The sequence below is a fragment of the Castor canadensis genome, chromosome 2 (genome assembly GCF_047511655.1).
Source record: "Castor canadensis chromosome 2, mCasCan1.hap1v2, whole genome shotgun sequence".
Classification (NCBI taxonomy): Eukaryota; Metazoa; Chordata; class Mammalia; order Rodentia; family Castoridae; genus Castor; species Castor canadensis.
Genome location: NC_133387.1, coordinates 6,353,049 through 6,376,774, shown reverse-complemented (window position 1 = coordinate 6,376,774; position 23,726 = coordinate 6,353,049). Strand labels below are relative to the sequence as shown.

Below are 23,726 nucleotides of genomic sequence, written 5' to 3'. Positions count from 1 at the left end.
ACGACCAGATTTCCCAGGAACTCCCGGGGTGGAGTGCAAGAGAACTACAATGCCCAGCAGGCTGCGCTCAGGCTCTCTGTAGCGCTTGACTCCCGGGACTCGGTTCTACCGTGGAGGCAAACCCTGGACTTCAAATCCCAAGAAGCATCGCGTGTCCGCTTTCCCGGCGTCTGTGCGGTGGCGCTGTGGCTCCCAGTGTGCCCTGCTCTTGTTATTCCCTTGCTGTGCTCACTGTCCTTCTGAAAAAGGCCTCTCGGGGACTACGCGTTCCAGAATGCAGCGGGAGTGGGGGTGGGGCGCTCTCTGCTTGGGCTTTGGAGTTTGACGGCCTAGATCCCGGGCGCGGGTGGCCTGGCTCTGACCTGGTTTGTATAGAGGTCTCAGCAACCTCCTGACAACCTCAGCACAAGTTTTCACCTTTTCCTAGGTCCTCTAGCGACCCTGGGATTAATTGGGAAATAGCTCTCAGCGATGTCTTGCTGCTGATGATCTCACAGGGACCAGCTGACCACAGGGTTGGGCAGTGAGGCAGGTGTGCCCCATTAGAGACTGGATTCGAGTGGAGAGACACACGCGCCAGAGACCCCTCTTTCTGCTGGGCCGGGTTTATCGTCTCCAAGCCCATCGAACTCCAGCTGCTCCACTCTGACATGCCGAGGCAAGCTGGCTGGAGCCTGGGAGTACCCCCAGATCCCAGGATCCACAGCAGGCCCACTGGAGTCAGCCAGGGTGTGGCCCACGAGGGCTGGCAGGTTGGTTACCTCCCCCTTAACAGACAAGACCACAGACAGATGCTACACTTGCAGCAGCCTTTACCTCATACCGTCAAGGAGTTGATTATAGATTTTCTTGCACTGCTCTCTAATTGTCTCATGATTGCATTCTTGAGGGCTGTGAACTGGGCAAAAAAGGATCCCAAACAGTGCAGGAACCGGAGTTGGTGCTAACCATTTGTTAATTAACTCACTTATATCTGAGTCTTTTGCATGAACAATGCTGTGACTCACCCACGTGGCGGACTAAGGAAGCAAAGAGGAATAAGCAATAAGGAGTACACATTCCTTATTTGAAAGAATTTATAATTTAGCTGGGAAAACAAGATTACACACAAAGGTCTTTAGTCTTTAAAAGATAGGTGTCGGCTATGAATAGGGTTCCATTCAGTGTGGAGGTAATTCAAAGCAGGGTGTGTTGGAGAGCGTCCTCAAGTTGCCCTGTCCTACGGTAAGACCAGGGTAACGGGCAGCCAACCTCCAGCACTATGGCCGCTCTCACTCGCATGCCACTGTCTCTTAGCAAACACAGGGGGTTTCTTGGAGGCACTGGGGGTGGTTATTGGAGGTGGGAGCGGCGCAAGAAATTCTAAACCCCGATGTATTTATATTTCAACTTGCTTCGCTTCGAATTTCCGGGTTATCCTGGGCACGTTGGGTCCCCAGCGTGAGGCTGGCTCCTTTCCGCCCAGAGTTGCCATAATAGAGCCAAGAGACGGCGTCCCTGGGGCGTCTGAGCCCTGAGCGGGGAAGCCCGGGGCGGAAACCTCGCGGAGCCGGGCTGAGGGTCAGCGGGGATGCCCCCCAGCGCTGGGCTCCGCGTGCAGGGCTGCGCGTGGAAGCGCGCCCCCACCCCCGGGTCTCGGCGCCGGCTCTCCGCCTCTCAGCCCGCCGCGCCGGGGCCGCGCACGGCGCGCTGGGGGGCGCGCACGCTGGGGGCTGGCCTGCCCGCGGCGCGGGGGAAAGTTGAGTTGGAAGAAGTTGGGAGCGGCGGGGGCGCGCCCCAGGGTGGGCACCGCGAAGCCGTCGGGAGCGCGCGAGGGCTCCAGAGGACCGGCAGAGACCCCGAGACCCCGGGGCACGAAATCCAGAGCAAGCGGGTAAGCGGATAGGTGGTGGCGGGAGAGAGCCAGGGCGGCGGAGGGAGGAAGGGAGGGGGAAGGAGAGGGGGAACTCGGGACTCGAGCAGGGAGGGAGTGGAAGTGGAGAAAAGGGCGGGGACTGGGTTGCGGGGAAGAAGGTCTTGGGGATAGGGATGAAGAGGCGAGCGGAGTGCTGGTCAGAAAGCGGGGATTCCGGGGTCGCTCCTTAGAGTTTCCTAAAGCCGGGGTGCCGCGCCCCCTGCCACCAGGAGGGGGTAGTCTCAGGGAGGTGCTGCCTCCAGCTCGCTCTCCCACTGCTGGGCGAGCTCCAGACGAAGCCCCCACCCCTGCGACTCGCCCACAGTGCCCCTTAGTCCTGTTCTGGGTGACCAGTCTGGGGGTTGCTGGGGCCCTCCGCCCCATCTCCGGGTTGGGAGGCGGAGCCGGGAAACGGCGGGAGGGGGGTGGTGGCGGGTCAGGTCAGGACGGGGGTCAAGCAGAAGAGAGAGCAGCTGGGTGGGGATGGGAAAGACGTGCTTGAAGAGTTGGACCTGACTTTTGGGGGGCTGCCTTGTTTGGATGAGGAGCCCTGTGCTGGATTTGGGGGTGGCGCTGCCTGAAATCCAGGGTCCACTTTATCCACCCTCCTCTCTCCTGCCAGCCCCACAGCCAAGAGCTGTGGAATGTACGAATTCACTTGGGTAGTGGTTAATGCCCAAGTGGGGGTCCGTGGTGCTAATCCCGTGGGCAAGGGGAAAGATGCTAATCCTCTGGGCGGGTTGGGGCTGGTCCCCGGAATGTGCCCCCACTCGGATTATGGACACCGATGTTCTGGACAGAGGCTGCTTTGTGTTCTGGGACAGCGCGGGAGGGGTGGGGGCGTGTGGGTAGAGGGAGGAGGGGATTGTGGAGGAGCACCCTGAGGGCAGAGCCTGGAGGTGGGAGTAAGTACCTGCAGGTGCTGGGGACTGACTCCCCCACACCCCTCCCTGGGCACTTCTCCCCCATACTAGCTAAAGGCCTGCTGAGGGGGAGGTGGAGGGAACAGTCAGTTGAGTTGGAGTGCCTGCCAGGAATGTGTCACCCAGGCTCCCCACCCTGGACTGAACCCCCCAGACCTTTATTTTTTGACCCTACATTGAACTGTCTTACCCCCAATGTAGTCCTAAATAAAGCAATCCTGACTCCCCAACAACACATCTGGAACTTCATATTGTTACCTTCAGAGCCCCTTGGGTGCTGCCCTGTACTGCTGTCACTGGGGGAATAGGTACCCGGATTTGCACTGGTTGGGTTCCCTCCAGCCTGTCTACTGCTCCAATTCCCCCACCCCCAACACAGTGCCACCCCCCCAACAGTCACCATCAGGAGGACAGCAGCCCTGCCACTCACATTTTCCAGGCCTCAGACTAGGGAGAGGAGGGATAGGGACTGCCCCTCAGGCTTTCTGTGCCCATCCCCTGGGAGCCATCACGTGCCCCTCCCCCATTATAAAGCTCTGCCCAGCAAGAGTCCACTGTTGCCCCTTCCTCCCTCCTACAGAATAGAGCTGGGCTGCTGCGCTTTACCCTAGGAGCCGGCTTCAGTCCTGCCTACAGGCAGCAGGGGGAGGGGTGCCTCCCTGCCTGGTCTGCCTTGGGGAGGGGGTGCCCCCTCCCTACTGACAGGCCCCCTGCTTGCTGTCTTGGGCTCTCTCCAGAGTTCTTTCTTGCCCTCTCCTGTCTGGGCAGCCAGCCCCCTTCTCCACACCCCTCTGCTCCACAGGGTGTCTCACTCTTCACCACACCCCTCTCTGGTCGCAGGCCCACCTCCAGGGTTCCTATTTCTGCCTGGCCCTTTACTCCCGTTCTTTCTCTGTCCTTTATCTCTCCCTCCCTCATCTCTGTTGCTTTCTCTCCAGGGCTGGGCCTTGACTCCTTCCTCCCTCATTTTTTGCAGCCTCTCCCCATTCCTGTGTCTCCTCCTCTGCTCAGTCTCGAGGCCCTTTATGGCTTCCATTGCCTCAGTCTTCCCCTCATCTCTCTTTGGTCTTTTCTTCCTATAAATAACTCTCCTCTTTGCTCTTGCCACCTCTAAGGGCCATTCTGAGGTCTTCATAGTCTAGGAGGATCCTGAGCATCGAGACTGTGCAAGCAGCTGGGGCTCCTTTTCTCCCCTGGGTCAGGCGTCCTGCTGGCCAGGCCTACTCTGCTCTCCTGTCCCATGGTGACTGGTTCTCTCCCCCACCCAGGTTATGCCTCCACCTTGTTGCCCTGAAAGCCGCAGCGACAGTGAAAAGGGTTAAGATTTGGCCATGAGCAGCGCCCCCAGGCGCCCCGCCTCGGGCGGAGATTCCTTCCACAAGGTGAGTCCTGCCTGTGGGTCAGCTAGTCCCGATGGCCAAAGGTATTCCAGCCTGGAGGTGTGGGGGGCGGCATTCATAAGCTCAGGAAAGGAGGCTGTGGTGGATTGAGAGAGAGGTGCTGCCATCTGCACCCTGACCTCGTGTGGAGTGTGAAGGTGCGGGAATGGGTGAGAGGGGACAGATGGCTCCCATTCCTGGGGTGGGAGTTGAGGGTTTTTGCTGAAGACACAGGGTGGTAGTTTAGTCTTAGCTGGACAGAAACTTTGAGAATGAGGACCTTGGGTTTCCCCCTACAACCGAGCTTTAGATCCTGGGGTTGGTTCGCACAGGTCTGGAGGTCCACATGTAGTAGTAGTTCTGGGCACTGGGCAGAGTTAGCTGGCCATAGTTGGCCCCGCCCCAGCCCCGCCTCCATGTGCCACCCAGGCCTGCCCTTCCCACCCCCCCCATGGCCACCGCCCACAAGTCCCCCTCCTGATTTTCCTAAGAAGTCTAATGATTAACCTCAGTGCCACAATCAGCCCCTTATTGGTCACTTTGGCCCAGCGGGGCACGTGACTGAGAAGGGGCGCAGGCAGGTGTCCTCCCCCTCCTTCCCAGGTTCACCCCTGCCGCCATGGACTTCCTCCTGCGGCCTCAGGTGCGAGGGGTCCTTGACCCACCCTCCCCCTCCCCAGCCTTCCGAAGCTCCCTCCCCAGTGACTTGCTCCTCTGCCTGCTTCTTCCTGCCTGCCTGCTTCTGTTGGGAATGGGGCTGAGGGCTTGGGGGGAGCCCACTGGAGCTACAGAGATGGCTGGGCAGGAGCCCTCCCAGACGGGAGATGCCATCCTTCTGGCCCTCCCATCCTCTCCTGTCCAGTGCCCCTGCCAGCTCTTGGTGCTTTTGGCTGCACCCCACCCCTGTAGATCTCCCCAAGACCCACCCTTCATCTGGACCTCCTCCCCTGGTTCTTCCTTGCTTTAGCGGCTGGCACTGCCATGGAGGGGGCTGCATACCCCTGCCCTTGGAGGTCCTGATGCCCTTCAGGTCCAGAGGCTCTTGAGCAAATATTTGCCGGAGTCGCTGGGAGCTGAGACCAGCAGAGGGTGGGTGGGAGGCTAGACCAAGGCTGCCAGACCAGGCTGGGCCAGGCAGCAGCCCGATTAGGCAGCTGAGCTCTCGCAAGCTCTGCAGTCCCTGCCCTGAGCTGGCCCTGCTGGTGCTGACTGCTGCTGCTGCTGCTTTCCTGCAGGATGACTCAGGTGGGGGGAGTGGGGGTGGGGTGAGGGGGTGGGGCTAGCTGGCTGAGGGGCTGAGTGGGGATGAATGGCTAGGTGGGAGTGCTTGCTACTGTGGATGGGAGCTCCCTTGGCCAGGCAAGCACATGCATTCCTGTCCAGGCAGGGCTGGGGTTTGGCTCAGACCTACTCCAGGGCAGTTAAACTTAAGACGCCTCCAGAAGTTACTTTTGGGGCTCAGCAGTTGTCCTACAGCCAAAAGGAGTTTCTTCACTTTCTGCCACATGAACTGTTCAGTTCACATTCCCAGCTGCAGAAGGACTGGATGCAGGAGTTCTGAGGAGACTTCTAGAGTGGGCCCTTCCACCTGCCTTGGAGCTGCCTGGCACTGAGTGTACAGACAGGGTCCAGAGAGCTGGAAACTCAGGGAACAGGTTGCGGATCTGACTGGGTCCCTGGCATTGGAGGGGCAGCTCCTGGGGATGTGTTCAATTCCTGCATTTGAGAGGACAAGTTGCTGATGGGGACTAGGTCCTTGACATTAGATGGGTAAGCTGCTGGGTCCCTGCATTTGAGAGGACAGGCTGTAGCAGGACTGGGTCCGTGGCGTTGGAGGGCACAGCTGCCGGAGAGAACTAGATCTCTGGCCCTGGATGGAGTGGGGCTTTGGGGTGAGCATCTGTGTGTCCTCTCCACCCCTCTTTCTCACAGCCAGAGCCAGAGAGTTTGGGTCCTGGGACACCTGGGTTCCCCCAGCAGGAGGAAGACGAACTTCACCGCACCCTGGGCGTGGAGCGGTTTGAGGAGATCCTTCAAGAAGCTGGGTCCCGTGGAGGGGAGGAGCCAGGCCGCAGCTATGGGGAGGAAGACTTTGAGTGTGAGGGGGCAGGCAAGGGAGGTGGAGGCTGAGGGCTTGGGCTGGACTGTCCAGCAAAGAAGGGACTGGGTTCCAGTGGGAGGGGTTGCAGTTGGGAGCCAGGATGGTGGGGGAGGGATGCTGTACCTGTCAGTAGCCAAGCCCCTCCTCCCCTGCAGACCACCGCCAGTCCTCCCATCACATCCACCACCCACTGTCCACTCACCTGCCTCCTGATGCCCGACGCCGCAAGACTCCCCAGGGCCCAGGACGGAAGCCAAGAAGGCGCCCTGGAACCTCCCCCACTGGGGAAACCCCCACCATTGAGGAAGGGGAGGAAGATGAAGATGAAGCCAGTGAAGCTGAGGGAGCCCGGGCACTCACACAGCCATCCCCTGCCTCCACACCTTCTTCTGTGCAGGTGAGTGGTACCTGAGCTCCTGGGGAATGTCTGTAGGGCCCTGGCCTGGCCTCACCTTACCTCATGGCTTCCTGTTGCAGTTCTTTCTCCAAGAGGATGAGGGTACCGACCGGAAGGCCGAGAGGACTAGTCCATCTCCCCCTGTGCAGCTGCCCCCTCAGGAGGTGGCACCCCGGGCCACCAAAGGGGCCCAGACTGGGTAAGGACACTGTAATCATTGGTGTTCCAAGCAGACATGTCTCCTGCTAGATCAGGAAGGGAATGAGGGAGAAAGCCAGAGTTTTGGAGTCACCAGGCTGGGGTTCAGATTGTAGGTCAGTCACCTTTCACCAGATGTCTGGGCAGATGACAGCATAACAGCACAATTCTCCCAGGTAGGGATTACAGGGTAGTTTAGTAGTCTTTAAGATGCCCCTTGGCCCCCCCATCCCCATCCCATCACTGACTGGGTACTAGGCTGGTGACCTCCCAGCACCTGCTGGGACTCCAGGTCTTGAGAGAAAGAGGAGAACCCCCTACTGTTCTTGGGGAGCTGCCAGTCCACCAAATGTCATCACATGAAATGGCACCAAAACGTCATCACTGCAACCAGGGGCCTGGCTCTGGCATACTTCAGTGCCAATGGTGATGGGAGTTTGGGGGCACTTGCCAGAGAAGGCTTCCTGGAGGAAATAACTTTGAACAAGTTCTCAAGGTCATGACTATCACAGACTTGTTTTCTGGGTACCAGGCAGCGTGAAGGGATTTGGGTAGTGAAGGGCATGGTGCCCCTCAGGAGAGTGAGTACATAGGCTTGCTGGGAGCCAGGCTGGCAAGGGAACTGGCAGCAGGAGCCTCAAGGAAAGCCTGACACTGGGAGATGAGTGGAGAGGTAGGCAAGGCTGCCACAAAGCCAGGGCACCAAGCTGTGGTATGCAGGGAAGCCTGGCATTGGATGTCTGGTCCTGGGAAGGGACACAAGCTCCAGTCTTGGAGAACCTCTGTATCAGGAGAGAGAAGGATGATATGGCAGGGACTGGGATACTGGTGGTGGGAAAAGGGGCAGGAGCTGTGAGGTGCAGACCCTCCTCACAAGTCCAGGGAGCTGGCTGTAGTTTCATAGACCGTCTCCATGTTCTTCCTCTCTTTGATCAGAAGTAGAGGACCTTGTGAACCTTTGAGTCCTGTGGTTAGAGCTGTGCCTGGGAGGGCAGAGGGACAGGAGAACCAACGCTAACTAACATAAAGAAAATTCTAGAACATCTGCTATGAGCTAAGCCCTGTACTGCTACTTTTCAAAATGTCACCTCCTACAGCAGCTTGGGGCTGGCCTCATCCCATTCTACTGAGGAGGGGTTTATGTCCAGATAGTCCTTGGGGTTTCTGTGACTGTTGGGGCTGCATGGCCAGGAAAGGTGAGAGCTGGGATCCAAATGCTGGCAGTCCACTTCCAGAATGCTCCCTATTTCCACATCCCCACATTCCAACAGTGGCAGCTAAGAGGGTGTGATCCATGTGGCCCCTTGGAAAGCTCCCCTGAATGGGGGAGTGGGAGGGCTTTCCCAGCTCATGGCTTGTCTGTCTGCAGAGCCCTGGTGGAGGAAGCTGTGGCAGTGGCCAGTGGCGCAGCTGCAGGTGACGATGGAGGTGCCTCAGGGCGCCCCCTGACCAAAGCCCAACCTGGACATCGCAGCTACAACCTTCAGGAAAGAAGGCGCATTGGGAGCATGACTGGGGTGGAACAGGCACTGCTGCCTCAGGTTCCTACTGATGAGAGTGAGGCCCAGACGCTGGCCACAGCTGACCTTGATCTCATGAAAAGTGAGTGCTGATGGGGCCCTGGCCAAGCTCATTGTAGGTGGGAAAAGGAGTAAGAGAAAGGTGAGCCTGATCCTTGCCCTGGCCCTCTGCTTGCCCCCAGGTCACCGATTTGAGGATGTTCCTGGGGTACGGCGACACTTGGTACGGAAGAATGCCAAAGGGTCTGGGCAAAGTGCCCGAGAGGGACGAGAACCTGGCCCCACGCCTCGGGCCCGGCCCCGGGCCCCCCACAAGCCTCATGAGGTATGGGTCTCTGTGTTGTTCCATTGTCTTCCATCCGTCCCTGGCCCCTCCTCTGCCCTCTTGGCAGACCAGTAGTGACCTGGAGCCCTGGTATGGCCCCTATGGGCCACAGGTTGCGTACTGCACCCTTACAGCGGTGTGGGTTTGGGCATCAGGCTTTGGTTTCCATCTGAGATGTTGTTGATTTGCATGTTGTAACTGTGTCCCACCTGAGACATCGCTAATGTGTTCACCATGGCCACTTCTGGCAGATGGCAGCAAGGAGTCTGAAGAGGAAGTATCTTTTCCTGGTTTGAACAAAGGACCTTCTAGGCTGGACAGGGCTCCATGTACCACTGCACTTCATTTTCAAAACCCAGTCACCTCTGTGCTCATTTGACCCTCCCAACAACCTGTGAAGGTGGCAGCACAGGTGGTGTCAGCTATAAACCAGGGTCTGTCTGTGACTTGGCCAAGGTCACTTAGTTACTTAGTGACACTGCCCATCTTTGACTGCAGGGCTCTGGTCCTGAACTCTGACTTAGTGTAGTTTTTCAAGCCTTTTTATTGAGGTGTAATAGCCCTGCAGTAAACTGCACCTGTGCTAAGTGTCCAGCTCAGAGACATGTCACACCCACAGCAGCCAGATCGCCCCTGCCCAGCTGGAGACCGTTCCCACCCTTGGCGAATTCCTTCCTGCCCCCGCCCTAGCAGTGTCCTGCAGAGGTGATCATACTTTGTCATTTGTAGTTGGTTGTGCCAGTCCTAAATGTGAGTAAACAGAACAGTGCGGAAGCCTGTTTTCATGCACAATGGCCCTGGCCAGTGTGGAGTCCTACAGCCTGCTGATGTTTACAGTCTCTTTCTTTAATCCTCATGATAGCCCTTGGAGGTGGGCGTCATTGTTGTCATTTTGTAGACAAACGAAATGAGGCGTCAGATTGGTTAGTCACGTATGCCTGTGTGCCATCCACCATGCTCCCACAGTCTCTTGTCCCTCCCGAGCCACTTCTCCCAAGTCGTATCCCAGGCCACCACTGTATGTACATCTCATCTCACTGTACTTTCTCCCATCCAGGTGCTAACCAGGCCTGACCCTGCTTAGCTTCCGAGATCAGACGAGATCGGGCACGTTCAGGGTGGTGTGGCCGTAGACCTCACTGTACTTTCTCATCTCACCCTAGGTGTTTGTGGAGCTGAATGAGTTACTGCTGGATAAAAACCAGGAGCCCCAGTGGCGGGAGACTGCCCGCTGGATCAAATTTGAGGAAGATGTGGAGGAGGAGACAGAGCGCTGGGGGAAGCCCCACGTAGCCTCACTGTCCTTCCGTAGCCTCCTGGAGCTCCGCAGGACCTTGGCCCATGGTACTCACCTCGTCCCCCTGCCTGTTCTCACTGTGAGAGAAACTTCCTGCTCCTAGGCCTCATAGCTAAAGTTACTATGTTTTGGGTACTAAAATGTCTTTAAAAACCATTTCGATGGAAAGCTTCCTGAAATTCCTGGCATGCCTTGTTAGCATCTTAGAGGATCTAGGATGCGGTCTAACCTGTAGGGCTGTAAAAACTTCACTAATAACCACAGACACAGGACTTTCGAGCCCTATGACCACTTGTTTCCTTCTTCCTGTTGGGTAATCACTCCCAGTTGTTCTTTGAAGGCCTGTTTCTAAGCAGCTGAGGACTGAGAAATCTGCTGTTAGAATTTTTTACAAACTAAGCGTAAACAGACTCTGAGGGTGGCTCTGGTGCTTTGGGTAAAGTGCCTGCCAGGGTGCAAGAGCTTTATCACTAGTTTTGTGATCTGTTTTGGCTGCTCAGGAGCCTTTGATTTTGTTTCTTCTTTAGTGCTCTGTCCCTGAAAGTTGACCTTGCCAGATAAATGGCCTGGTACCTTTTGAAAGGACTTTCATTTCTATATGAGACAAAGAAGAGAGAGGTCTGTAAGCGCCCACTGAGCAGCCATTAGGCTTGCAGAAGCAAAGGAGAAGTCAAGAAGCCTGGGGTGGAAGAGAAGGCCTCAGGTGGCTAAGGGCTGCCATGTGGACAAGGCCACAGCACAGACGAGCTGTGATTATTCCAGAGAGAGAGAGTGAGGACCCCAGAGGACTGTCAGAGGAGGCAGCACATGGCTAGCTAAGAGGAAGAACTTTCTAACAGCAAACAGGGTTTACCCAGAATGGCCATGCTGGGCATCCTGAACTAGATGTTCCCTGGAAGGGGTGTCTGGTGACTGAATTTTGTTGGTCTCTTGTCAGCCTCACAGCATCCTGGGAGAGGATGGGGTGGGGAGGAAAGAGGCATACATACAGATGTTGGGCAGAGCTGGGACTCAACCCTGCTCCCCAATTTGTAGACCTGTGCCCTGACCCCTGGACCACACCCACCTGGCTGCCTCAACCTACCATTCTGTCCTCCTCCACTGTTGTTTCTTGCCCTGGGGTGAGGAGCCCTCTCTGCCATCTTTATTTCAGGGGCTGTGCTCTTGGACCTGGACCAGCAGACCCTGCCTGGGGTGGCCCACCAGGTGGTGGAGCAAATGGTCATCTCTGACCAGATCAAGGCAGAGGACAGAGCCAATGTGCTGCGGGCCCTTCTGCTGAAACACAGGTATAGCCCTGCAGGGCAGAGGGACACTGGTATATCCTGCCCACCTGACCCCTGTTCCGTGTTGCCCCCTCCTCACCCTCGCTGCTCTCTGTCCTACCAGCCACCCAAGTGACGAGAAGGAATTCTCATTCCCCCGCAACATCTCTGCTGGCTCCCTGGGCTCCCTGCTGGGGCATCACCATGCCCAGGGTACTGAGAGCGACCCACATGTCACAGAGCCACTCATTGGAGGTGTTCCCGAGGCCCGGCTGGAGGTGGAGCGAGAGGTAAGACAGCAGGCCCTGCCTGGGGCTGGAGGCAGAACTTTGAACAAGCTTCAGGGTAGGGAGGAGGTATTGGCTGGGCTGAGCACAGTTCTGTGCCCTGCAGCGTGAGTTGCCACCTCCAGCTGCACCAGCTGGCATCACCCGCTCCAAGTCCAAGCATGAGCTAAAGCTGCTGGAGAAGATCCCAGAGAATGCTGAGGCCACAGTGGTCCTTGTGGGTATGTGTGGCAAGTCTGGGAGGGGTGGGTATCAATGGCCAGGCCTCAGGGCCTTCCTGGACTGGGGGCTGGGAGGTTCCTGCTACCTGCTCTTGCCCATGATGGCCCAACACCCCTAGGCTGTGTGGAGTTCCTCTCCCAGCCTACCATGGCCTTCGTGCGCCTGCGGGAGGCTGTGGAACTGGACACGGTGCTGGAGGTGCCTGTCCCTGTGCGCTTCCTCTTCCTGCTGCTGGGCCCCAGCAGCGCGAACATGGACTACCACGAAATCGGCCGCTCCATCTCCACCCTCATGTCTGACAAGGTCAGCTCCCTCCCCATCTGGCCCTGCTCCCTGGTGCCACCACCACCCCTGGGCCAACCTGGCCCCATGCAACCTGTCCTGCCACTGATCTAGCCCAGCCTCAGCTCCAGGCCTTTGGCCTCCTCCTGGTACCCTCCTTGATCCCCACCTGTGTTGGCAGCAATTCCATGAGGCAGCCTACCTGGCAGATGAACGGGACGACTTGCTGACTGCCATCAACGCCTTCCTGGACTGCAGTGTGGTGCTGCCGCCCTCAGAAGTGCAGGGCGAGGAGCTGCTGCGTTCAGTCGCCCACTTCCAGCGTCAGATGCTCAAGAAGCGAGAGGAACAGGGACGGCTGCTGCCCCCAGGGGCTGGGCTGGAGCCCAAGTCTGCCCAAGATAAGGGTACGCCCATGTAGGCCTGGGACAGATGGGGCTTCCTGAGGAGGGGTTCTGGGGGAGGAGGGCCTCACAGGCGCCCTGACGGAGGCCTGGGTTGCAGCGCTCCTGCAGATGGTAGAGGTGGCAGGTGCAGCCGAAGACGATCCTCTTCGGCGGACAGGCCGGCCCTTTGGGGGGCTAATCCGTGATGTGCGGCGCCGCTACCCCCACTACTTGAGTGACTTCCGTGATGCACTTGACCCCCAGTGCCTGGCCGCTGTCATCTTCATCTACTTCGCCGCTCTGTCTCCTGCCATCACCTTTGGGGGACTGCTAGGTAAAGAAGAGGCTTTGAGGGTGGTAGCAGGAGTGCACAGGACCTGGCCACCAGCTGCTGAGCTTGTTCCTGTGCCCTCAGGAGAGAAGACGCAGAACCTCATAGGGGTGTCAGAGCTGATCATATCCACAGCACTCCAGGGTGTGGTCTTCTGCCTGCTAGGGGCTCAGCCTCTGCTGGTGATTGGCTTCTCTGGGCCTCTCCTGGTCTTCGAGGAGGCCTTCTTCTCGGTGAGACCCTTCCTGTCCCGTTCAGCTGCCCTTCCTCTTCCCAAGAAACCTCTCCCGGTACCCTCCAAGCTCTGTGCCTGATAGCTCCTTTCCTCACTTCCAGTTCTGTAGCAGCAATCAGCTGGAGTACCTGGTGGGCCGTGTATGGATCGGCTTCTGGTTGGTGCTGCTCGCCCTGCTTATGGTGGCCCTGGAAGGAAGCTTCTTGGTCCGCTTTGTCTCTCGCTTCACCCAGGAGATTTTTGCCTTCCTCATCTCCCTCATCTTCATCTATGAGACCTTCTACAAACTGGTCAAGGTGGGCAGGCCCTAATGAGATGGAGGCCTCTGGGCAGGAGGGAGCCCCAGGCACCCTGTTGTGTCTCTTGCTCTTTGTTCTGAACATGAGGCCAGGCTGGTCCTCATGTTCCCTGGGCCTACAGTTCATGGAACACCACCCCCCACCCCCGGCACCCTGGCCTCCCTGTCATCTACACAGGCCACAGTTCAGATCAATCTTTCAAAAACTCACGTATTTTTATAGCAAAGGTAACACTCACTTTTGTTAAAATGTCAGACAATTCAGGAGGGTGGAAAGAAAATGGCCCAAAGGTGACACACAGTTATGGTCTGGCTATCAGACACCTGTGACGGGCTTGGGAGATGCCACCCCTGGTCCTCTGTGCTTATGTCCTCTTCCTCCACCAGGCCCCTGCATCCCTTCTTTGGATATTCCTGACTCAGCCAGCTCCTCAGATCCTCTCTTAGTCCTGGGTAACCCTGTGCTCACAGATTGCCCACTGGATCATTTTCTTAATCCAACAAGACAAGCTCAAGTGGGTGTGGTGATGCACACCTGTAATCTCAGCATTTAAGCAGAGGCAAGAGGATTGTAATTCAAGGCCAGCCTAGGCTGTATAGCAAGTTGTAGGGAGTACAGGTTAAATAGTAAGACCTTGTCTCCAAAAAAAAAAAAGAAATGCAGACTGACTCTGCCTGCTCTGGCCACCCAGCATCCAGCTGAGCTCTGGAGTACTCACTCCAGTTCAGCCAATAGAGTCCTTTGTGGTCCTTCCCCAGATCTTCCAGGAGCATCCTCTCCATGGCTGTTCAGTCTCCAACAGTTCAGAGGCAGATGGTGACAACGTGACTTGGGCCAGGGCAGCAACCACACTGGAGCCAGGCAATGGGAGCTTGGCTGGGCAGTCTGGACAGGGGAGGCCCCGTGGCCAGCCCAACACAGCCCTGCTGTCACTAGTTCTTATGGCTGGCACCTTCTTCATTGCCTTCTTCCTGCGTAAATTCAAGAACAGCCGGTTTTTCCCTGGCCGGGTATGTGGACTTAAAAACCAGAGGGAGATGGGAACAGGGAGGGAGGTGACTAGGAGTGGGACCGGAGGCCTCTGAGTACTGTGCTTGCCCTCAGATCCGGCGGGTCATCGGGGACTTTGGGGTGCCCATTGCAATCCTCATCATGGTGCTTGTGGATTACAGTATTGAAGACACCTACACCCAGGTAAGGAAGTGCATGAGTGACAATGAGGAGGTGCTGCATGGAGCTGGGCTGCTTCCACCACCTTGGGCTCTGGGTTCCAGCCCCCAGGCAGAACCCATCCTTAAGCTGGGCAGACACCAAGCCTTTTCCGTGGTGTGCTCTCCGTGTCCACCCTGCCCATGATCCTACTGTCTGCCCTGCAGAAGCTGAATGTGCCCAGTGGATTCTCAGTGACAGCCCCTGACAAGCGGGGCTGGGTCATCAACCCCCTGGGGGAGAAGAGCCCCTTCCCTGTGTGGATGATGGTGGCCAGCTTGCTGCCCGCTGTCTTGGTCTTCATCCTGATCTTCATGGAAACACAAATCACCACGTGAGTCGTCCTGCCTGAGAGGCTACGGGGCTGTCATGGGATCAGAGTCCCTGGGCAGGCTCTGGGACAGCATGGGAACTGGCACTGTTGGGCAAGGGAACACAAGGACCCTGGGGGGGAGGAGGACCTTGAATACCAGGCTAGCCAAAGTTTGTTTTGTAGGCAGGAGAAATGGCACTGACATTGACCAGGGTGGGGACAGAATGCAAGCCAGGTGGGATGGACTGGCAGGGCTTTCTGGGAGGGGTCCTGTTGCATAAGGGCTGAGGGCACAGATTCAGCTGCTGATGGAATTCTAATCCTGACGGAATGGACAGGGACCACCAGGTTCTGTAAACAGACTGGCTGGGGTGTTCCGGAAAGGTGTGATCTGCCATACTGTGTGTCGCCTGGCCTCAGTGGTGCCCTCTCCCCATCAGGCTGATCATCTCCAAGAAAGAGCGCATGCTGCAAAAGGGCTCTGGCTTCCATCTGGACCTGCTGCTCATTGTGGCTATGGGTGGCATCTGTGCCCTCTTTGGCCTACCCTGGTTAGCTGCTGCTACCGTCCGCTCTGTCACTCATGCCAATGCCCTCACTGTCATGAGCAAGGCAGTGGCGCCTGGGGATAAGCCAAAGATTCAGGAGGTCAAGGAGCAGCGAGTGACAGGGCTGTTGGTGGCCCTGCTTGTTGGTATGCTGCCCTTACTCTCCCCCTTTCCCATGGGTCCCCAGGGCCACTGGGGGAGAAACCTGGAGCCAACTGTTTCTCCCCCTCTCCAGGCCTCTCCATGGTTATCGGGAATCTGCTCCGGCAGATCCCACTGGCCGTGCTCTTTGGAATATTCCTGTACATGGGAGTCACCTCCCTCAACGGGATCCAGTTCTATGAGCGGCTGCACCTGCTGCTCATGCCACCCAAACACCATCCAGATGTCACCTATGTCAAGAAGGTGAGTCCTCACCCGGAATAGGCCCTAGACCCTCACCCGGGCCAGTTCCCATTTGCCTCTTCTTTGTAGAGTGGGCTCTGGAGGCACGTGAGATACTTCACCCCTCTCTCTGGAGGGGAAGGAGGGCCATCATCGTTTGGATGTGGCTGGCTCGCTGGGGGAGAAGCCTGGGCTACCTTGCCTCTGCCCTCCAGGTTCGGACCCTACGGATGCACCTGTTCACTGCCCTGCAGCTGCTCTGCCTGGCCCTGCTCTGGGCTGTCATGTCCACGGCTGCCTCCCTGGCGTTCCCCTTCATCCTCATCCTCACAGTGCCGCTGCGCATGGTGGTGCTCACCCGCATCTTCACTGATCGAGAGATGAAATGTGTAAGGACCCCCGCCCCCTCCCCTCCAACCCTTCAGACCCTCCATGTTCCCATGGTTCTAGAAGGACCCACCGTTCCCTTCCTCCCACAGCTGGATGCTAATGAGGCGGAGCCTGTGTTTGATGAACGCGAGGGCGTGGATGAGTACAATGAGATGCCCATGCCTGTGTAGCCGCTACCTGGAGGGACAGCAGAGGGACTAATGGGCTGGTGGGATGGGTTTCTCCCCCATTTTTATTTAAGTGATTAATAATTTAAAGTCCCCTTCTCCCCACTCCTGCAGTAAAATGCTTCAGCCCCCACCTAGCCCTGGCCTTCCGTTTTCATGGAGTATAAGGTGGGGGTGGGGGGGGGGTGCTCTCTGTCCCAGAAATGAGACTCACCATGGAAAGGAAAGAGACTTTAATGAAAAACCAAAACAAATTGTCCACCCCCCATGGGGGGGCCATCCTGAGCCCCATGTGTATCCCTCACCCCCCTTCAGGTCCCCAGCGGAGGCCTAAAGTTTGCAGCTTCTGCCTTAGGTAGCTCTTGAGCTGGGCCAGGCCTCTCTGTGACTCCAGTTCTTCGAAGGGCAGCTGTGGGGAGAGAACAGAGGGTTACGGAGGGGCTGCCGGGAGGGTGAGCATGCAGGGCAGGGGGGCGCCTCTCACCGGCAAGAGCTGGTAGCCCATTAGGCCCAGGTGCCGCTCCCTCAGGGCCCGGGAACCTAGCAGCACCCTGCCGTCACGGCAGAAATGCCAGCGTTCATGCAGCATCAGCACCACCCTGGAGAAGGGGCAGATATGGCTCAGGGCCTGGCAGCCAGGTGGCCAAGGCTCTCCCACCTGCTCCCTTACCTTTGGGCAGGGTCTCGGGTTGTAGGGTTAAAGGCAGCCTGGCCCTGTGGGCAGGACCGTGGTGGGTAAGGTAGGAAAGGATCCTGGGTCCTTACAGGAAGCACAGCACCAGAACTGCTGACACACAGAAGGAAGTCTGCAAGGGAGAGGCAGGGCCTTAGCCTTGCTCCAGGCTGGGACTGCCCAGCTTTGGGGCTGCTGGCCACCTGCAGCTCACCTGTGCAGTAGCCTGGAGGTACAGTCAGGTCCTGGCGGTATTTTTCTTCCCCTAGCAGCTGGCGTAGCCCCTCAGCTACTATGTCCTTGTGACTGGGGAAAGGGCACCAGTGGAAGGAAAGCCTTAAGGCCTCCATGTAGTCTGTCCTTGCTGAGCACCGCCACCCTGGGCAAACCCCTTCACTGCCTCTGGGCCTGTTCTTGAGATCGCTAAGAGCCATGCATGGTGCCCGGTCTACTTTGTGTTTCCGTGGCTGTCCCACCCCTCTCCTCAGACTACCTGCCCACCTGTATTTGGAGCGGGCACGGTCAGTGATGAGTGGTTGTGGGAAGATGGGCACTTGTTGCCCTCTGGGAAGGCGGGGGCCCCGGTATCCTGGAAGCTCCAGCTCCACAGCCGTGTCAAGCAGGGAGAGGTAGCGTCGCACAATCAGAGCATGAGGGGTGCCTGTGGGGAAGTGAGGACGGGGGGGACACTGGGCCGACCCCTGGACACCCCCTGCCCCTCTGCCCCACCAGCCATCCCGTCTACACACCACTGATGTGATTGATGAAACTTGGGGAGAAGACAAAGTGCAAGGCTCTGAAAGGAAGGCATTGCAGCTGGCACAGTGACATCAAGATGTTGACTGTGGCCAAGGGTGTCATCCCTGCCTCCCTTGCCAGGATCCTCTCAAGGCAAGGCATAAACTGCTGCTCCAAAGGCAGGTAGTTCAGCCGCCCAAAGGGCAGGACCAACTTCTGTACCACCTGTGGAGGAGAGCAGTGCTCCGCATCTTTCACCAGCAGACCTCAGGGAGGCGTGGCGCAGCCTGTAACACTGCTGTCAAGGCAGAATGGCCCTCTAGTTCAATAGCCTAAGGTATCTTGAGCCACAAGGTATCTTATTACTACAAAGAGGGGCATCACAGTGGGGTCTAGCCAACAGACTTGTAGCAATGGGTAGATGAGGCTAGGCTGGTGCCAAGAGTGCTTTGGAAACCTACAGAGCTGGAGGGATCCATACTGGTCATGGGAATTGGCCAAGCTGGGGGAGTGAGTACAGATGGACGCCTAGGGATATGGAGCAGAGCAGCCTAGCAGCTGGAGTGTTTGCCTCAGGAGAAAGAGGCCAAACAAGCTGGACAGGGAACCGGGCCTGACCAGGTCTCCGAGGGTGACTCACAGAGGGGAAGGGAAGGGTGGGAGGCAAGCCCACCTTGCTGCTGAGCTGGGCTTCCTGGGCCACCAGGAAGTGAGCAATGGCTTCCAGAAGCTGGGGCTCCCGCAACCGGTGCCGGGCCAGGTGCCGGGCGAGGAGCACCATGACATGAGGGGTCAGGTCCTCTGGCCTTGCTTCTGCAGAGAATAGCCTTGTCACACTGGGCTAGATTGCACCTCAGCCCAGACAACTTAGCCTCCTGCACCCTTTTGCTTTTAACCCTTCAGCACCTGCCAGACTGCTGATCAGATGCTGCCGTGGGTACCGCAGTAAGTGGGGACAGCTCAAAGCAGCTTCCAGCCTTTGCCCACCATGGACAGGCTGTGGTGGGGGGGGTGGCTTTGGAGGGAGGCGGAACCTTCGCTCCTGCTCCAGGGCACACACCAAGGGCCCATCTGATGGAAAACCTGAGAGAGAAAGGGAGAGGGGCAAGGACAGTCTTGCTAAGAGGACTGTGCTATACTGTTCTAATTGGTGGGTTGAATCCACACATCTCCTCATTTCTCAAGTGGGACAAAGGTACTAGAGTTTAAATGGGAAACATAGGAGAGATGTGAAGTATGAGAACGTGAGGTATCAGGACAGTTTAGGGAAAGCCTTATAAAAGGTGTCAAACTGGTTGTCATTTCATGCCAAGTGTGACAAACTGCAGTGACTATTAGAAGGAATCTTGGGCAGCACTCAAGTAGCTGGGACGCATGCTGTTTGACTCCAACATCTGCTGTAGACATGAGAAGCAACAAGTGTGCCAGGTTATGTGACATTCCTAGGCAAAAGCCAGGCCAACTCTTGTCAGTGACCTGGGGTCCTCTACTCTTCTACTCCTCCCCAAACACCCACACTCCTAGAAGTCCTCCTCACCAAGTAGGACTGCAAGGTGCAGACACACGTGGATGGTGTGAATGTCAAAGGAGGGGCAGTTTTGGATGATGAGCTGACTCAAGTCCTGCAGTGTGGCCTGCTCCACAGGAGGTGGCTGGGGCTGAGTCCTCAAGAGCTGGCCCAGACGACGAAGCGCCACAGGGTAGTGGTGAGGGCGCACCTTGGTGGGGTTCTGGCCCAGCCAGCGCAGCAGTTCCCCTGGGCTCCTCGCCTGTTCCAGAAGCCGCTGCAAGCCTTGCATGGGGCCTGCATGGGGACCTCCTCCAAAAATCTGGTTCCCCAGCTTGCCGGGCCCCAAACAGCAGGGCTGTACTGGTGGGATGAGCAGCAGGCCAGACAGCCGAGCAGGGGAGGCCTTCGCAGACAGCAGGATTCGAAGCATGGAGTTGGGTGATGGAGACCCTGAGAGGTGGCCCAGAAAATCGGGTGAGGTTTCCTCCAAAGAGGAGAAAGCCCTGCTACCTACTCCTTACCTCACTCCCCATCCAGAGGAGTCTGGGGTCAGAGCAACCCTCTGTGACTGCTCTGGTCTCCCTCCCACCCTGTTCCCCCTCTACTTGCAACAGTAACCCCAGTCCTTCAGGGTGCTCAACGTAGCGATTCACAAAGCAATTTCACATGCATTATCTCCTCCGATGCTCCAAACACGCTGATGAGGAGTCGCAGGGCTGGCGTTGCCTCGTTTCACAGGTGGAGAATTAAGGCCCATATCAGCCCGAGGTCATTTACAGGGTTAGCGGTTGGCGCCCAGCCTGGAACCCGAGAGGTCCCGGGAATGAGCCCTCAAGGCTACCTCCCCCTCCCGCAGGAGGTGGTGGCAGCACGGAGGGTGGAATGCGGACTCCGCAGCTGGACGATGCTGGGTCCCATGCTGGGCGATCCCACTTACCAGCTGCATGACCTTGGACAAGTGGCTTCGCCTAAGTCTCTTCACCCGTGAAAGGAGAACACAGCGCTCACCTCGCACGGCGCGCAGGGCTCGGGTGCGCAGCTTTGCGAAGGCGCTGAGTCGATGCTGTCGGGGGCCCCTACACCCACCCCGGTCTGGGGACGCCAGAAGCCCGTGGCTAACGCCAGCTCCCGCTGCCCTCCCGCGGCCCTCCGCGCAGACGCCACCCTACATGACTCCCCGGGCCCCGCGCAGGTCGCTCCCTCAGTCGGTCTTGGGGCCCGGCAGCCGGATTCCCCCCGCAGCCTTCTCATCAGCAGGTCACCAAGTCCGCCATCTTCCCAGCAGCCCCGGACGCCAATCTCGGCGCAGGACTCCGCCAGCTGAGACGTGGCTCCCGGCAGGCGCTGCGAACCAGGGCTCCCCCCAGGCCCCGCCCCCCGCTTCCGGGAAGTGCGCGTGCGACGCGGGGGCGTGGCCAGGGCGGGGGCGGGGCTGCCGTGCCAGAGCCTGAAATCCGTGGGACTCAGATGCGAAGGGAGGTCAGCTGCCTGACCTGGGTAGGGTGCACAGGGCCAGACGCTGGTCCTGGTCCCTTCCATTTCCCCCAGGAGCAAGACTTCTCGCTCCTCAGCCCCACACAGACGCACACCGAGAGTGAAAACTTCACAGTTACTTTAATCTGCACAAGTTCCAGAGGACACCTGTCCCTCCTAGCTCCCCTTTACCAGCCTCCCAGTTTGTGGGTCCCCTAAGGAGCTCTTAGGGACTAGAGGTGGCTCGGTCCTCTGGCAGAACACTAAGGCGGGCCCAGGGGTGTGGCCCGGCTCTGCTCAGGGCCAAGGCAGCGACAGCAAGTTCCTGATCTTGAGGAGGCCATTGTCAGTGAGGGCTGGGGGCCAGAAGCTCCAGGAGGTGGCCCAGAGACATGAAGCTCACAGGCAGGTGCCTCCACCAGTCCCCGGACTGCTCTGCGGCGCAGGGCTGGGCTCCAGGGTAGTGGGAAGAGGCAGGCTGGAGAGGCTGGCCTGGGCAGACAGCAGCTCCCACCACGCCTTGGGGAGTGAGGTCCAGGGGGGACAGCTGTGCTGCCAAGAGCCCTTGGAGGCACTATGGGCGGTACATGGCAAAGGCCAGAAGACTGAGGAGCAGGGTGAAGCTGGCCAGGCCCAGGGTGGCGGTCAGGGGAAAGAAGGGCCGGTACTGGATCTGGCAGTACCAGAGCAGAAGCAGCAGGAGCAGTAGCAGGGGTAGCAGCAGGCTGCCAATTTCCAGCCCGGAGGGGCCTGGCTCTGACCCCGGTGGGCAGGGGGGATGTGGGGGACCGACCCTCGTGGACACGTGGCAGTGGAGAACGCAGTTGGGAGGGAGGTGAAGGCTGGCCAGCGTCTGGGTGTCGTCTCCTAGCAGTTGGCCTTGGTAGATGAGTCGCACCTGGTGTTCCTGTCCTGGAAACTGGGTCCTGAGGAGAGAGGGACCTGGGTAAGAGAGCAGGCCTCAGGCAATCCTAGTCCCTTGCCCAGAGCAAGGCTCCCGCCTCTCACCCCTGCCCTCCACATACTACCAAGGCCGTGGCCTCTGGGGGGCAGTCTGCTACAGGGGAACAATACAGCATGTGATTTGGGGAGCTCATTTCCCCCAAACAGAAAACAAGGGGGAGTTTTATATCTCTGGTGGCCCTTTTGCAGTCACTCCCACCCCATTCTTTAGCATTTTGTTTCTACCCTCTTTTCTGCTTACCTTTTCAAGGAACCAATGGTGTCGTGGGGCCAGGCCCTGGCCACCTGCTCTGAATCATTGAGGAATTTCAGCCTTAGCACAAGGGGCTCCTGTGGGGAGTCCGGGGGTGGTGCTGTTGCTGTGACCCCTGGGCCAGGCTCTGGCTGTGCAGCTGGACCTCTGTGTCTCAGGCTGGGGGTCTCGGCCCCTGGGGCTTCCCCTCTGACGCCGTCGGTGGTTGCCATGGCTTCACTGGGCTGTACTGGCGTTGGGGTCCCTGACGGCTGGGGCAGGGGATCGGTGCTCTCGGTAGTATGTGTTGAGATCCAAGCAAGGGCCAGCACCAGAAGGCAGGCAAGCACCGCAAAAAGGACAGTCACCTCATCACCTACCCCTTCAATCAAGGCCATGGCACCTGCCTTGCCTGCTGTGTTACCAAGCTGGAGAGACACAAAGAACCGTGATGGGCTGGCTGCCTGGCCAGGTGCCCTCTGATCTTCAACAGGCTCTTAACTCCACCACCACTACAACTCTCCCACAGTCCTAATTCCTCTGTCCCCTTACTCACTCAGGGTAGACTGCACCTGACTCACGGTCGCCCCAAATTTGTCTCCTGCCGCTTCTCATCACCAAATTCCAAGTCTAAACTTTGTTACCTGAATTCTAGGTATTTAACCAGCTCTCTAACTCATCCAAGACCCATCAAAAGGGAAGGGCCTTCACCTTTTAAGCAAGCCCGCCCCTAAATTTAACCCCCACCAAACTTCACCCCAGAGCTTACCTATTCTTTTTTCCACTTCATCCCAGAGTTTACTCCTTCACCTATTTCACCCCCAAGTTCATCTAATGCTCTGTCGCTAAAGTTTCTCTGAGGAGCAGAAAAAGAATCTCTATGCCCCCCTTTGCCATTTTACCCAAACCCCACCCGCAGCACGGACTGCTTCCCAAAGCTTCCCCCACACCAAACGTCAAACTCCGCCCTTGGGCAATCTGGAGCCTCCGAGCGCTGCCACCCACCCAGCTCTGCCCCTCCACCCAAGCCCCACCACGCGGCGGCCCAACTCGGGAAGCCTCCCCCAAACCCAGCGGCCGCCTGACCCGGGATCCCACCGGGGAACCGAGACTTTGCCCTCCCCACCCCCACTGCTCCCATTACTCCTCCCATCTTCCCGCCCCCAAAGCCGCGGGAGGGCACCGGCGATCCCGGGGCGGGGCCCAGCCGGGGCCTGGGGCGCCGGGGTGGGCGCGGCCACGCGCGGGGACTCACCGCCTGGCTCCGCTAGCTCCATCTCGGCCCCCTCGGGCACTTCCGGGCGGGAGTTGCTGAGGTCGCAAGACACCTGAAGCACCCCTCCTTCCCGCCGCCGCAGCCCGGAGCATTGTGGGAGTTGCAGTCCGCACCGTTCAGTCCCCGCCCTCTGCCCTGCGGACCCACGTGCGGGGCTCGGTTCCCCCGGCTGACGTGTAGCCCAGGGTTTGGTGGGGACGACCCTGGGGGTTTTGCTAGCCGGAGAGATTTGGACAGCAGCAGGATCCGCCCCCTCCGCCGTCAGCAGCCAAAGCATCTGTCACTCCAGTCACCAACGTCAGCTGGAGCAAGTCAGAACACCCGTGTTCGTGATGCAGTGATGAAGGCTCTGGGGAGCTCTGGTGGCCACTACCCCGGTCTCGTCGTGTATCAGAGCAGACGCCAGAAGGCAATTTGGACCACCAAATTGTCTCTGCAACCCAGAGCCCAGTATGTACTGGCTGCCTCACCTGCCTCACAGGCTAGCTGAGGATCCTAGTCCCCAGGTC

The 23,726-nt window shown here is 58.2% G+C and overlaps 3 protein-coding genes across 10 annotated transcripts; 1 reads left to right on the top strand and 2 right to left on the bottom strand.

Moving 5' to 3' along the window:
• The first annotated feature begins 334 nt into the window (after positions 1–334).
• On the top strand, positions 335–16,489 carry Slc4a2 (solute carrier family 4 member 2). 3 transcript variants are annotated; one of them, XM_074060667.1, is made up of 23 exons: positions 335–752; positions 4,086–4,199; positions 6,129–6,294; positions 6,453–6,694; positions 6,775–6,893; positions 8,262–8,494; positions 8,595–8,737; positions 9,901–10,081; positions 11,188–11,323; positions 11,424–11,589; positions 11,693–11,807; positions 11,927–12,111; positions 12,272–12,497; positions 12,595–12,810; positions 12,892–13,040; positions 13,144–13,338; positions 14,100–14,351; positions 14,446–14,535; positions 14,718–14,884; positions 15,304–15,557; positions 15,647–15,816; positions 16,011–16,184; positions 16,275–16,489. In XM_074060667.1, exons 2-23 carry the CDS (start codon positions 4,149–4,151, stop codon positions 16,353–16,355), a joined length of 3,711 nt encoding a protein of 1,236 aa, XP_073916768.1. In that variant the 5' UTR covers positions 335–752; positions 4,086–4,148; the 3' UTR covers positions 16,356–16,489. The 3 variants fall into 3 exon arrangements, with proteins under 3 accessions (XP_073916768.1, XP_020031976.2, XP_073916773.1); XM_020176387.2 differs by lacking the exon at positions 335–752 and adding an exon at positions 1,702–1,873; XM_074060672.1 differs by lacking the exons at positions 335–752; positions 4,086–4,199 and adding an exon at positions 4,800–4,839.
• An 81-nt stretch (positions 16,490–16,570) lies between these two features.
• On the bottom strand, positions 16,571–20,637 carry Fastk (Fas activated serine/threonine kinase). 4 transcript variants are annotated; one of them, XM_020176388.2, is made up of 10 exons: positions 20,443–20,637; positions 19,301–19,723; positions 18,670–18,846; positions 18,437–18,576; positions 17,775–17,988; positions 17,527–17,686; positions 17,240–17,331; positions 17,023–17,158; positions 16,837–16,951; positions 16,571–16,761 (listed from the first exon to the last, which is right to left on the bottom strand). In XM_020176388.2, the coding sequence occupies exons 1-10, from the start codon at positions 20,522–20,524 to the stop codon at positions 16,654–16,656; spliced, it is 1,647 nt and encodes a 548-aa protein (XP_020031977.1). In that variant the 5' UTR covers positions 20,525–20,637; the 3' UTR covers positions 16,571–16,653. The 4 variants fall into 4 exon arrangements, with proteins under 4 accessions (XP_020031977.1, XP_073916782.1, XP_020031979.1 ...); XM_074060681.1 differs by having other exon boundaries at positions 18,437–18,573; XM_020176390.2 differs by lacking the exon at positions 20,443–20,637 and adding an exon at positions 20,211–20,350.
• Positions 20,638–20,868: 231 nt separating this feature from the next.
• On the bottom strand, positions 20,869–23,353 carry Tmub1 (transmembrane and ubiquitin like domain containing 1). Of its 3 annotated transcripts, XM_020176374.2 has the most exons (4): positions 23,197–23,322; positions 22,711–22,797; positions 21,951–22,369; positions 20,869–21,672 (listed from the first exon to the last, which is right to left on the bottom strand). In XM_020176374.2, exons 3-4 carry the CDS (start codon positions 22,337–22,339, stop codon positions 21,321–21,323), a joined length of 741 nt encoding a protein of 246 aa, XP_020031963.1. In that variant the 5' UTR covers positions 22,340–22,369; positions 22,711–22,797; positions 23,197–23,322; the 3' UTR covers positions 20,869–21,320. The 3 variants fall into 3 exon arrangements, with proteins under 3 accessions (XP_020031963.1, XP_020031964.1, XP_073916799.1); XM_020176375.2 differs by lacking the exon at positions 22,711–22,797 and having other exon boundaries at positions 23,197–23,353; XM_074060698.1 differs by lacking the exon at positions 23,197–23,322 and having other exon boundaries at positions 22,711–23,020.
• Positions 23,354–23,726: the final 373 nt, after the last annotated feature.